Source organism: Larus michahellis, chromosome 11, assembly GCF_964199755.1.
Source record: "Larus michahellis chromosome 11, bLarMic1.1, whole genome shotgun sequence".
NCBI classification, from domain to species: Eukaryota; Metazoa; Chordata; class Aves; order Charadriiformes; family Laridae; genus Larus; species Larus michahellis.
Window position 1 is genome coordinate 21,368,650 of NC_133906.1, and position 13,431 is coordinate 21,382,080.

The 13,431-nt window shown below is 48.1% G+C and overlaps 2 protein-coding genes across 3 annotated transcripts; both read right to left on the bottom strand.

Moving 5' to 3' along the window:
- Nucleotides 1-3,969: 3,969 nt before the first annotated feature.
- On the bottom strand, nt 3,970-6,018 carry LOC141749673 (ovomucoid-like). Its single transcript, XM_074603550.1, has 4 exons — nt 5,929-6,018; nt 5,075-5,091; nt 4,520-4,635; nt 3,970-4,053 (listed from the first exon to the last, which is right to left on the bottom strand). Exons 1-4 carry the CDS (start codon nt 5,981-5,983, stop codon nt 4,008-4,010), a joined length of 234 nt encoding a protein of 77 aa, XP_074459651.1. The 5' UTR covers nt 5,984-6,018; the 3' UTR covers nt 3,970-4,007.
- Nucleotides 6,019-7,867: 1,849 nt separating this feature from the next.
- On the bottom strand, nt 7,868-13,191 carry LOC141749856 (ovomucoid-like). Of its 2 annotated transcripts, XM_074604079.1 has the most exons (9): nt 13,105-13,159; nt 12,104-12,123; nt 11,167-11,303; nt 10,585-10,642; nt 10,161-10,297; nt 9,532-9,592; nt 9,088-9,093; nt 8,409-8,518; nt 7,868-7,913 (listed from the first exon to the last, which is right to left on the bottom strand). In XM_074604079.1, exons 1-9 carry the CDS (start codon nt 13,157-13,159, stop codon nt 7,868-7,870), a joined length of 630 nt encoding a protein of 209 aa, XP_074460180.1. The 2 variants fall into 2 exon arrangements, with proteins under 2 accessions (XP_074460180.1, XP_074460181.1); XM_074604080.1 differs by lacking the exon at nt 9,088-9,093 and having other exon boundaries at nt 13,105-13,191.
- Nucleotides 13,192-13,431: the final 240 nt, after the last annotated feature.

Below are 13,431 nucleotides of genomic sequence, written 5' to 3' on the forward strand. Positions count from 1 at the left end.
AACTTGCGCCAGCCGCTGGTGGAGATGGCACGTGTTGGCTCTACGGTGGTTAGCGAGGCTACAGGAACGCAGCCCGTCTCCTCTCCAGCCCCGCGACCTAAGCTTCTCCATCCATATCCACCTCCAGATCTGAGATCCCCAGTTACCAGAAACTGCGCTGCTTCTCCACTTGCCTCTGCTGCCAGGCTGGAATCACAGTGGTCGCTCGGGACCTGGTGTGAACGGCAGGGAATCTGCTAGGGAGCGGCATCATTCTCCTGTTTGGCCAACACCTGCCCTTTGATTAATTAGATCCACTGGGGACATCCCCCTCTGGTCTGCATCAGAGGGTAGCCAAGCAGGGTTGCTCCAAAAGCAGCTTTTTTCCTCCAGTAATCCCTGCCGCTTTACAGGGCAGCACGGAGAAAAAGAGAAGGAAGGAAAGAGTCTTGTTACGGGGTCTATGGGAAGGGGTGGGAGGTAATTGGTAGCAGCCAGGGCAGGGCAGCGAGAGCTGCTGGGCTACGTGTGACCTGGGATCACGCAGGGAGCTCCATTAACAAGAAACAGAGGGAACGGGACAGAAGTAATTGCTGCTCAGCAGATGGGTCGAAAACAGGCGTTGGGAGCAGTCAAAACCAACCATCTCCATGCATTTGGAAGAGGGAGCTTTGGGAAATGTCATACACGTGTTGCAAAAGGGAAAGGCAAAATGAACTCACCTGCCAAAACCCCTCTGGAGTCCCAGGTGGTGGGTTCAGTAAAGTGACTTTGAGCGTGGGATTATTTTAACCTTTCCACAGATACGAGAACCATAGAAAAGTTTAAACAAAACTCTTCCCGCTATTTCAAGTTCTTAGAGGGCGAACTTTCAAGAAGGTTATGGCCACGTGAGTGGGATAAACTCTGGTAGTCATGCGGTGGATCCTCTTGTGCTAAGGTAAATTTCCAATGACTCTGGAAATTCTGCCCAGTTTCTAACCCAGCATTATTGCTTCCGATAACAGGGATACTTTCCTGAGAATCTTTCCCTCTGGTCTTGAGACTCCCTATCTCAAGCCAAGTCCGTAACCTACCATGACCTAAAGAATTCATCATTTATTTTCCCTGCTTTAGTTTAAAACTTGTTACAGGCTTCATCTGGCTACAAAGAGAAATGATAGTTTTTAATTGGGGGGGGCAAAAAAAAAAAAAAAAAAAAAAAAAAAAGGTGGCTGTGCGCATGCAAGGCCATGTGCTGTTATTCCGGCAGCAGTATCGTTGTCCTTGCTGCCACCTCCTGCTGTCACCCGCCAGCCCGTTACCACCAATACAGCGGTACCGTGCCCGCTCGGCGCGGCGGGAGGGAGAAGGGGAAAAGGCCGGGGGCAGCAGCGATGTGGCACCCTGCGGGCCCTCCCGAGCCAGGCTGCTGTTGCCAGGCCTCTGCGCAGGGGGGCAGAGCTGGATCTGCTATGAGAACGCGGGTTCCATCTCCAGCAGGCAAAGCCCCTGCTCCGAGCCGCGCTTGCGGAGTATTTCTCCTCGCAGTTCGGCTATCTGGCTGCTGCCTGCAGATCTCCAGTCGTTTAGGCACAGATGATATCACAGGCAAGGGTGTCTGGAATGATTTGGCTGTCTGGGAGCCGCATACCAACGGCAAAAGGCTGAGGATCTGGTCCCGCACGTCCAAATCCCTCAGCGAGTCTCAGCTCCGACCGTACAGCAATAGCTCCGACAGAGCCGGCCCCCGGAAACAACATCTCCAAGTAATTTTCTTTTAAAACATCATTTTATTTTTCTCTGCAACACGAAAGAACATAGTAACAAACCGTTTATCCTGAATGAAGCCTCAGAGAGAAACTGCATTATCAGAAAGGTCTAGATTGGCCCGGGGTGTGTTTTGGCCAGAAACAAGTAAAACAATACACTAAAACAGAAGCACTGATATAAAATAGAGCAGAACAAAATAACTATATGCAGTGTGTTAATCAGGTTGTGGGGTAATTGAATGGCGTTTCCTAAATTCGCAAACATCAGATAATGACATAAAGTGCCGAGGTACCGCTTAAAGAACCGTACCATAAAATACCTCGGCAGGCAGGCAATGTTTCCTGCCTTGAATTTCCTGGAGGGAGAGTTAGATTAGTAACGGTGAGAGGATTTTGTGTTGTTGTGGCAGGATTTTATTGAGCAGCAACAAAAAGAAATATTATTTCCAACGAGGTGCCCATAAAAGAGGACTGTCTCCCTCCCATCCTAAGGAGCTGCCCCCCCCGGGCCATGGGGTCTGGGGTGCCGCTGGGGTCCTGCTCTGCCCTCGGTTCCTCCTGAATAGCTCTGCATCAGGGTGGAGGTCTGGTCCCCGTTCATTTCCACTCACAGTTTCCCCTCAATTGCCTGGTGGGTTTTCTTGTGCAGTGGACGTGGCCCCTGGAAGGTGCCCTCTGAGGACCACGGGGATCTTGAGCGTGATCTTGCCTCCAAGGCACCGTGGCTCCTGGGGACCATCCTCATCCTCTCTGCTGCTCCCCGCGAAAGAAAATAACTGCCGGAGCCAGTGTTCTCTTACCCCCAACTCCCTCGCACAGTGGAAGGGGCCAAGAAGGAGCATGAAGCTCCTGAGCCTCACACCCCTCGCACGACCTCCCAAGCCTCAGTTTGTCTTGGTCCTAAGAAATTGCACGTGAGACTGAAAAGCCTTCCTGCACGCAGACCTCCGTCTCACAGGAGGGACATTCCAGCCCCGGGAAGGGACTTGGCACTAAATGGTTGCAGAGAGTCATGTCTTTGGGAAAGAAATTGTCTCCCTTCAGAGAGCTGCTCTCTCCCCTGTCTGGAAAGTGACACATTGTCACTTAAGATCATTAACTATTTGACTGTGAGACTGCTGCCCCTACAGCACGCCACACTGCCAGCGCTTCGCTGTTAATGAATAATAAATTAACGCTATGACTCTGAGCCCTTCCTTTCATCAGCCGAGATTTCCAGAGGCCGAAGAACCTCAAAGAATCCTCTACGAGCGACAGTCGGCGTAATTACCTACAAGCAGCAGCTAAGTGGTGGGTGAGGTGCAGAAGCGGGCTGCGGTAGCGATTGCTAGCAGCTCTCTGAACATCACGGCTGTTAGGACTGACTGCCCGCTGGTTTTCTGCAACCCCCCGCACCGATGAACGCTGCAAACACGGACGTGGGCAGCTGGGTATCTGCCTGCCCGGAGAAAACATCCTGTCCCCTTGCTTCGGGAGGCAGAGCACATTGCAAAAGGGCTTCTCTCACCTAAAGGTGTGTTTCCAACCCCGCTTGCAAGCGGAAGAGATGCAGCTGGGGAACTGCCCTTCTTCACCACCTCTCTCGTGGGCATAAGAAATTGGAACTAACCCTGGAAACTGAAATGGGGACAAGGAGCTCCCGATGCCAGCAAGACCCTCTGTGCCTCCATGGCTTTTGCAGAGCAGCCACAAAACGCCCCCAGCTGCAACAGTCTTGGGACTGGGACTGTCTCTAATTATGTGTATGCCCAGGTTTGCTTGGGGCCTCTTTGTGCCGCCAAGGTCTACCCAGGGGGTAGGTCTACCTAGGGCGTCTAGGGGGCGCAGAGGGTTCCTCCCACCCAGCAGAGAGTGTCCGCCCGGGACGCCCTTAGTGGAAAAAATCGGTTGGAGCATTGCACGAGGATGCACCTCCAGCTCTGGGCTGCTTTTGGGAACCTGAAGGCAGATGCCTTCAAGATCTATCCATTGCTCTTGTGGTTGGGGTTGATTTCTTTGTAGATCAGAACAATGTATTCTCCCTCCCTGTAATTTGCCCGTTAACACCCACACCCCAGGATCGTTGCAGTGCTGTAATCATGCAACATCTTAGGTAAAACCAGAACGAGATGTATTATTAAAACAAGACGTAAATGCTGATGGCTTTTTTTTATTAAGCAGAGGTTTCAACATTCATCATGAGCTTTCAAGGTTCAGGACAAGGCCTTAGGGGAGCATCTGCCATGGGGAACATCGCCAGGGAGGATTCCTCTTTCCGAGCTGAAGCCTGTTGAGAAGTTAACACTCTCGAAGAGATTTCAAGCGAAGAGTCCGTCGGCTTCTCCTGCGGAGAAAGAAATCAGTACCTCAGAGACAGAACATCTGGGCTTTCACTGTTTGCCTTTCCCTCTGGCGAAGGATATGTCCTAGAGGAACTTAACCAAAGCAGAAAACTCCTGCACGCTATTCTGGCTATTTCCTTCTATTACTAACATTCAAAGACAAGATAAAGACTTAATTTAAAGGAAGAACAAATAGTCTGTAGGAAGCAGACTTTCTTTGCTGGAAGAAAGCTCTTCAGCAAGTTAACAGGGAAATGAAGAACTCTAATAAATGTTGTCTCTTTATGTCTGAAAGAAAGGAATTCCTGGCGAATTCTCCCAATAAAAACCTGACCCTTGCTACTAGGAGAACAGGTAAACACCAAATAAAAGAACTTTACGTCTCCAACCAGTCTCCGAGACCAATTAGTTAGTTTCAGCTAAGTTATTTCGTCATTTATTTAGTGAAGAGGTTTATTTTATACGTACAGGAAAGCATTGCAGAATAAGCATTTGTTGGCGTATGTTACGCCATCAGACCCGCAGTGTGGGATGTACTCCATGGTACAGACAGGCCTGGGAACCACGTAGCCCCTGCAGTAGTCCTGTAGATAAATGCAACGTACGTTCACAAAAAAGCTCTCAACGACAGATCGGTAAGAAAGGTGCCATTAGGAGACCCCACGCCCCCCCAGAGCTCCCCCCGGTACTGGCCACCAGCAGTGGCTGAGAAAAAGCCCAGGGAGAGGGGAGGAGCATGGCGCTGTGTTGCCTCCAGCAACGTAGAGCCCGTGTAACCATCCGAAATGCTGCTGCGGTAACTTTGTCAATGACTTGGACACTAACAGAATGCTGCACTACTTGTCGAAACGATCATCAGATGAAAACGGCAATCTCTCCCAGTAATATCTGGGGCACATACTGTTCCGACAGCTGGATGACTCAGGATTTTCAAATGCTCGATCACAATGTGATTAGTAAGGATTTATACAGAAACTGCTTTGAGGAAAGAAATGATTGAAAATAGAAAGATCTGTCCCTTACCTGCGATGCATCAGTATCTGGAAAAAAAAGAAAACAAGAAGGAAATAAGATACAAATGCAATTCGTGGGTTCTGTTAGTGTTAAAAACCTGTGAATGCGTGCCCTGAACATGCAACGTTCCACTCATTGTTTGTTAGCCCGTGATTTCTGAGACAAAGGGAATTTCAGGCAAAATTTTGCACCACATTGTAAGTTTACAAAGTTGCTTCTCTGGTACAATTTTTTTAATGAGGGTTATAGCCAAGAATGGAAAAGAGTGTAGTAAAGGAGAGAAATGCATTTCCCACGGTTGAAAGGCTGGAGCAGGACGCGTACTCAAAGCTGCGCAAGTTACTGAGGCAAACAGGGTCATAAAGCTGCTACACGGAGGCAGCGTCTTATACGCATCTCCACAATGTTCCTTAAATAAAAGGAGTATTTAATATTTAGTGTAACTTTTCTAAAGCTCCTACAACTGCTCAGGCTCGCAAATTGCGTCTCAGCTTAGGATGCCTACAAGAAACATTCGCTTTCATTCAGTAAAGTAATTTGTGTTTCTGCAACATTTCAGAGGTTAAATACTGGATGTCTGAGTCTCCGGGTTGTACCACGTACATGTCACTTCTTTCATTATGCATAAACTAGCGCTGAGAGTAGAGCTGTTCCCACAGTTGTTCTTACCCACTCAGTTCTGTTGCTAAAATATTACCCCATAAGTGATAGTCTTTGATGTCAAGTCTTTTCAACACTATCTCTCTAGGAGTAAATAAGTCCTTGTAGAATGAAGCTCTTTCCAGTCTGAGGATGTTTTTTGTGGTTTTAAAGACAGCCAGCGCTTACTCAAAGGCAGAGCAGGAGGCAGCGAAGCTACTCACCTGGGATGCAGCAAAGGGCCAGGGCAAACAGCAGCAACACGCTCACCGTCTTCATGGTGGCTGGAGCGTCTGTGTGCAGCAGAGCCTCTGTTTTGCTCCGTAAACGTAGCTTTAACTCTGCCCTCAGGTGGTATCCATGCTTATATATATACGTGTACGCACTTCTGTGTGTGTGTGTGCGTGGGCGTGCGTTCCTATTTGGCTTATCCGCCCTTTTTCTGAAGTAACGTTCCCGGTCCTTTTGTCGGGGTGTCAATCTCGATAGAGGCGAGCCGTGCTGTGAGCCAGGAAGACTGCTGCTTCACCAACAGGAGTCACGAGAAGTTTAGATATGTTAGGTACACCCTCTGTGTCGTAATTTCAAGTGAAATACATGACCGGTTCCTTCTGAAGGACCATGGAAAATTCCTGCGGGCAAAAGAGCAACCATAAAAACCTAAGTAGCAACTGCTGTCAGATTTTCTCTGTGGGCAGCTCTCGGTGCTTATTTACATGCAGTGCTTTTTCACAAGCAAAACGTTGAATGAACGGCCTCCAGAGTGGAAAGTCTCTGCTTTTGTTTTCATGCTTCATCCCAGTAAAGCATGATTAAGTTATAGTGAAACCAGCAAAACTCTGAACTGGGCAGGCAAGGACGAGGGTGTCCCAGACACTGAAGGGAGTCCGTGGACTGGACTGGATGGAGCAACTTTTATGGGCACTTTCAGAGAATTTACAATTGTTATTTTCCCTAAAAGCCATTAGCATTGTGGGTTAGATTTGCAGTAATGGACTGATAGTCTGATGATGACAGAATGATGTGAGACCCTAGCCCGGATCCCAGAAACATTGAACCCAATCTGGAAATCGCTGCTTCATCCATCTGCCCATCTCAACATGAATCCTTTGTTTTACCACTAAAGCATCGCTTTTTTGGATGACCTCATTCCATCAAGGAAAACAAGCAACCCCCTCCCTTTGGCTCCCAGAAGAAATGCCTATGGGAGACATTACTTTTTAGAAGGGATGTGCCCAATTTATTTATGTTTCTCTTGTGTGGATCAAAAAAACACCAATTCAATACCCCAACAGAGGACAAAAGCAAAATAAATTTCACGGACAATACGCCAATGACAGGTCACACTCTCAAAAAACAGAAGGCTACTTTGTCCTTGGATTGTGAAACACTGTCGAAATACTCCTTGGGCTGGCAAAGGGTAGTAGGTTATTAAAGACCGAGAGAGAAGACAAGTAGGCAGGAGCAGGAACCATCCCTAGGAAGGCATTTGTCTTAAAACACTTGGAGGTTGTTAAAGGACGATTTCAAGATGAGAAGGACCCATTGGGAGGACCCAGACAAACAGGCAGAGCCCACTCCTGTGTCTGGAAAACATGGGCTTTGCTCACAGGCTGCCCTTGCCGGGTGCTACGGGCCAGGTGAGGGCTGCGCTCCAGAGGCCAGGGATCAGCTCCTGGCGCAGACGCCACCACGCTCTGAACGGGTTTTCCCTGGTGACAGCAGGAACACCTTAGGAGAGATCAGCTAGTGTCATCGCTTCAGAGCCGTATTTCAGCCCTTTACAACGTCAGACGTCTAAAAGGGTCTGAGCACTAACGCGGGCTGACTATCATTTATGTGCAGTCACACCGCTCCGAGGTTTGTCTGTATTTAACTTTCTGCCTTTTATGAGAGGGAGGGCAGCAAGGCGACGTTCTTGTTATATCCCAGAGCTGCGAGCACGTAACCTATTCAGCCTGGCATCGTCATTCAACAGATCAGAAGAAAACGTTTCATGAGAGAACACATGAAACAAGACAAAGAAATGTTGCTGATTTAGTTTATTGAGAAAGAAAATCAGGAGCGAGCTGAGCTCCCCAGAGGGTGAGAGGAACTGAGGTGAGATCTTTAGCTGGCGTTTGCCAGTGGGGATCCTGTGGTGAATTCTCTCAGCACCGATACTCAGCATTTTTCAAAATGGCTTAAAGTGAGAGTCCCGTTGCTGTCCCTGGAAGCGAGGAGAGGAAAAGGTAGATTAAACACAGAGTCCAGCCTGCCACAGTCTGTGCTTTTGCTTGGCTCCGAGAGAAGGCATCAGATAGGATCCTACCCCGGAGCCACAGAGCTTGCAGACTCCGAGTCCCATTAGCTGTTGGATTATTGAGATGAGCGAAATGATTTCACCTATTCTCAAGACTGAAAATATTTTGGGGAAACTATAATGAAACTTCAAATTTTGCTTTGCAACATGCAAGAGAAACTCCGTTAAGGTTAATAATGGTCTTCAAACCATTCACGCTAACAAACCAGACGTAGCTCTTCGCTCCAATGAAAAAAAAACAAACAACAAAACAACCAAGAATGGTTGGCATGATGGCTGGTATTCTTTCCTGCCCCAAATCCCTAGTCAACACTGGTCAGCAAACAAGAAAGTGGCAACTGTGCAAACTGGTGCCTATACGAAGCAACTGATAACGTGTACGCGGCCCATGGTTGTACGTACACGACTGCATTGCAGAAGTTGCACTTATTGCTGTACGTTTTGCTGTCAGAGCCACAGAGAGGCATGTAGTCAAGCGAGCAGGCAGGTTTAGGGTAGTCACTGCAGTCAACCTGCAAGAAAAACCCAAGTCTAGTGTGAAGGATATGAAGGAGGCAAGAGCAGAAGGGCTTGAACCCCTAGCTACAGCCGCAGCGCTAACGATAACGATCTAACTAAAAGTAATTAACTTCCTTGTACAATCTGATATAAACTGAGGTGTCAGTTTCTCCTATGCCAGGAGAATTTAATAATATAAAAATAGATCACAATTTCCTGTTTGAAGAGATGTATATCGTAACCTGACCACAGCATTTCTAAGCAGCAGCAGCAGCGGTTTGCCCAGTGAACGTGCCGTGCTCGTGATCGTATTGCACCGTGCTCCCGACCTGGCCAGGAAATTAGATGGAAAAACACTGGTGTCTGGAGAAGTGCAGGCGCTGATGCCTGTGTGAGGGTCCGGTATCTCTCCCCTGGCCTTAAAACAGGAAGATCAGCGCTTAGCTAGGCACTGTGAGGGTGGGATTTTGTTTCTTTGCGCAACGGGTTCTAAACCTGCTGAGAGGTGTCGTGGTGCAAAAAACGTGTATGGGTCCAGGAAGAGGCCGGGGAGGAGAAATCTATCGAGGCTTAGTGACTGCACAGAAACCTCACCGAGCTGAGGTCCATCACCTGAAAACAGCTGGAGGTTGGAAGAATAGAAGTCCTGTACGTACTCACTCTACTCTTACTGTCTCCTACACAACCCCTACGACCCCTGCTAAGAGCAGGCTCTGCATCAAGCCATCATGGGCCTGATGGACCATTGGTCTGACCCCCAAAGCCATTCCCTGTTCTTATCCTCAGTTCTGCCCTGATGGATTATTCCTGCTACTGCTCTTTTACTGATCCCTTCCCGTGCAGTCACCCCCTTCACCCATGTTAGCATGGATAATGCGTATTACGTGTGGAGAAAGCAAAACCTTCCCTGTGCTGAAGCACAGCGGCAGCTCCTCTCTTGTAGGAGGGGGCTGCTGCAGGCACTGCCAGCGCTTCCCCTGACATCAGCGGGACCAAAACCCGGTCCCTCATCATGCAGTTCACTTACTGTAGCGATTGCCTTCTTACATTCACCGTCGTACTTCTTTCCAACACTGGTTCCGGCCTCTCTGGGAAGGGAAAAGACCTGCGTTAGGGAGCTCGGTGAGCAACCTGCACTGCTGAACCCCGTGTCCCAGCAATGCTGATCAGCCTCAGGTACGATGTGGTGGAGACGTCCAGCTTGGGCCGTGTCCATATGGCTCTAGAAACCAGCTCAGGTGGTGCCACAGCCTGCTGGAGCGTGGGTTTATAGCACAACGTGAAGCACAAGGGAGGGTGCAGGGCATTCGGGTGAATGAGGAGCCAGGTTGTGTGACAACATAGACGCACCTTAGGTTAGTTGCTGTCCCTTGCAAGGCAGCATCTGCCACATGGAGCCTTTTAGTTAAGAGAAGCATTCTGTCCTGTGTTAGATCCCCACACAGCCCTCTACTTGTCTCTCTAGATCAAAGGCACAGTTTTCCTTCTAATCACAAAGGAAAACAGGCTCTGGTTACCAAGGAAAGAGGAGGGTCAAAGTCCAAGTGCCTTACAGAAACGGCCTTGGTAGAAGTCCTGATATTCAGAAGAGCAGCTGCGAGGAGCGCCCAGCACTCGCTGTCCCTCACAGGAGAGCCCTGCACTCCCCGTACTCACAGGTTATGGGCACAGAGCAGGCACTCGTTGTCGTAGGTGACCCCGTCGGTACCGCAGATGGGGCTGAGGGCTTTATCGCAGAGCAGCCCCACTTTGCCTTCCTCGTTTGTCATGTTGGGATATCTATTGCAGTCCACCTGTTGGGGGAACACACAACAAAGCACTGGTGAAGGCTTTCCTATAGGAAGCAAGTAAATCTGGTGAGAGCGTCTGTTTGGCCGCCAAGGATACCACCACAGCAGGAGAAACGCTTGTTTTGGGGTTTCGCTATGATGACATCTCACTTGAAGATGACCAATGCAATATTCTGACATCTCATACGTGCTCTTATTTAGCGTTTGAATTGTTTCTTGGGGGAGTCAATAAGCAGATTTAGCCACCAGAAGCGGGATGTGCCCCTTGTTTTCCTCTTGGTTTCACTTACCGGGACAAATTCCTTGCATCCTCCATCGTAGTCTTTGCTGACATTGGTTCCATATTCTCTGCAGAGGGAAAGAGAAACGTTAGAAGGTTCAGCGAAGACTCCTTGCTACATCCCAGGTGCTCGAAATATGTAACTAATACAAGGGAAAGCTGACTCTTTCTATCAGTCAGGCTAATATGTTTTTTTTTGAGAAGGTAGAGCCATCCTCCCTGGCCAGCTAGCACTGAGTGGCTGGGGGGGATGTAAAGAGCCCGGGAGCTTTAGGATCGCTTTGGGCAGTTCAGAGCAGAGCATCTCTCCATCCTTCTGCTCTGCTTTGCTGTGATGAGAAGTGCCCTAGGGGCTGTCATCTGGCTGATCCTTGAGCTGGAGAAAAAAACCCAAACCTAAATAAACTACACCTGCCAAAGAGAAAGACGGTGACTAAAGTGATGTCTAGGCCACGGGGTGCCACGCAGTGATACCCAAGCTCATTTTGAAGGAATTGACACGAGTGACATGTGACAGATCACTGTTTGTCGAGAAGCGGTGCTGCCGGCAGCCCTAAGCACTGCTGCCTGACACCTCCTATGCGGTACGTACATGTTGTAGGCACAGAGCAGGCACTCATTGCTGTAGGTGACTCCATCGCTACCGCAGACGGGGCTGAGGCTCTTGGTGCAGGCCAACACCTCTTTGCCTTCCTCGTTTGTAGTGTTGGGGTACGTACTGCAGTCCACCTGCCAAAGGAACGTACAGCGACAGGGTGGAGAAGGCATTTCACGTTCACAGCTCTCACCTTGCACGAGACAGTGAGCAGGTACAACCTGCAGGGGGCTTTTCCACTACCACGGCACAAGCTGGTGCTGGCGGGGCCATCTGGTACCAGGCGAATCCTTCCTGCAGGGACCTCCCCACGCAGCAGCAGAGGAGGAGAGGGCTAGAGCCACGCAGCCCCCAGCCGGGGTAAAGCAGTGGTGGTCTCTATGCTCACTTGGCACCGTTTTACAAAGGCTAAGCATTGCTCCCTCGTCCTCACGTTCCTGTGGCCCCTCCGGGCACTTCTGTTATTACTCTTTCATTCTCAACATATTGATTTTTTTATTAATTTCTTTTTCCCCAGAGGAGCGAGACTAATGACCTGGTGTGTGGAAGCTGGAGTGTCTCATAACGTATTATTCTTTCGGCAGGTTCTTATACCACAGTCTCTTGCTGTCCCTTTACACTCAGTCATATATGACCAGCTTAAGGCTTAGACCAGTTTAAAGTCGGTGAAAAATGAATTCATCCAAACTTTTTGTATAATTACAACTACTACATTATTAACATACAGCATAGATATTGAGCCAAGAACAGTATAATTCAATGTTTTACTCTATTAAATCTGATGAGAGTGGCACTAATTTCACATTAGGTGAAAAACAGCTAAGCACCTACAGGCCTGAAGTTTTTCTCACTCCTTTGGTTATTTCATATTTACCGATTGTCTTTACCAGGCCATACACCTGAGAAAAGAGGCAGAAAGAAATCTTCCACTCACCTCAACCCCAAAGGCAGCATCTGGAAAAGAAAAGAGAGGCAGAAAACGTGAAATAAAGCCAATATGGTAAGACCTCCAGTTAAAGCTGGAAATATGGATGTAAAATTCCTATACGCAGGACCAAACTGAATGATTTCCAGTGATTGGTTTCCTGAACTAAATCAACTATGTACAATTTTTTTCTATGTTGATAAGTATAATAGCATTGCTTATTGCTGACCGTGATGAAACACAGTTTTGAATAGCTTTGTTCTTTTTTATTTTGAGACAGGTAGATTTATTAATTGAAAATAGAATAACTTTTCCTTTTTTATCTTCTCACACATCCGTTTTGACCCCAAAGAGCCGCTGTTATATATCTGAAAAGAAACCTGAGTCAATACACATAAACGTAAATGCAAATAGTCACCTACAGGATAAGCAAGTACATAACAGCATCTGTTGTCAGGAATATGCATTTTAAAAAAGCCGAGTGTGGAAAAAAATTCTCTTTGACTTTGTAATTTTATCAGATGTAAATATGCCGTGAGAACATCGGACTCCGGCTTGTTTTCATCTCTTCTTTCTCCATTAGCAGCAAGAGTACTGCAGGGAAATTGCCAGGCTTCTGCACGGAGCTTCCTTGTGCCATGACTAGTTACCGACGGTCTGACCACCTACGGCCTCCTTCAAGTATTTATCCGTTTGCAGCAATTGTACAACAACAAGTGTAAGCAGCGTAACAGCGTTAAAACAACAGTGTAAAAAGCGTAACAACACCAGTTACCAGCACAGAACTCCACCCACAGTTATTTGTATTTACGACAGACAACCAGCCACAACAGCGATCCATTTAAGACCGTCAGGAAAGCTGCTCCTGCATCCTATGTGATGCTAATGTACCCAGGCAGCCTCGCTCTTTGTAGGAGAAGATTTTCTCTCTTTGAAGCCGCTATCTTGTCCTTTTAAAGACAGCCAGGACTCAGACATGAAGCCTCTGCAGCGCCTTGAGAGTTACTCACCTGGGAAGCAGCAGAGCACAAAGGAGAAGAGCACAAAAACACCCGCCGTGGTCATGGTGGAAGTGTTTCTCGAGTCTGCAGGCTGCCTGCTCCTGCTCTGCTCATGCGATGGGCCCTCCGAGGCTGACGGCAAATATATACAAATGCAATGTCTAAACTGTTCAACTGTAACATAAAACAACCAGTAGAATCTGTCAGCGGTACAATGAGGCTGGTAATATTTATTGAGGTCTTGACTTTCAGGTAACAGTCTGCATTTGCTAGGCAATTGATTTTGGCTGGACATCTGCTTAATAGCTTGAGACGAGCATCACATGTTCTCAGTGG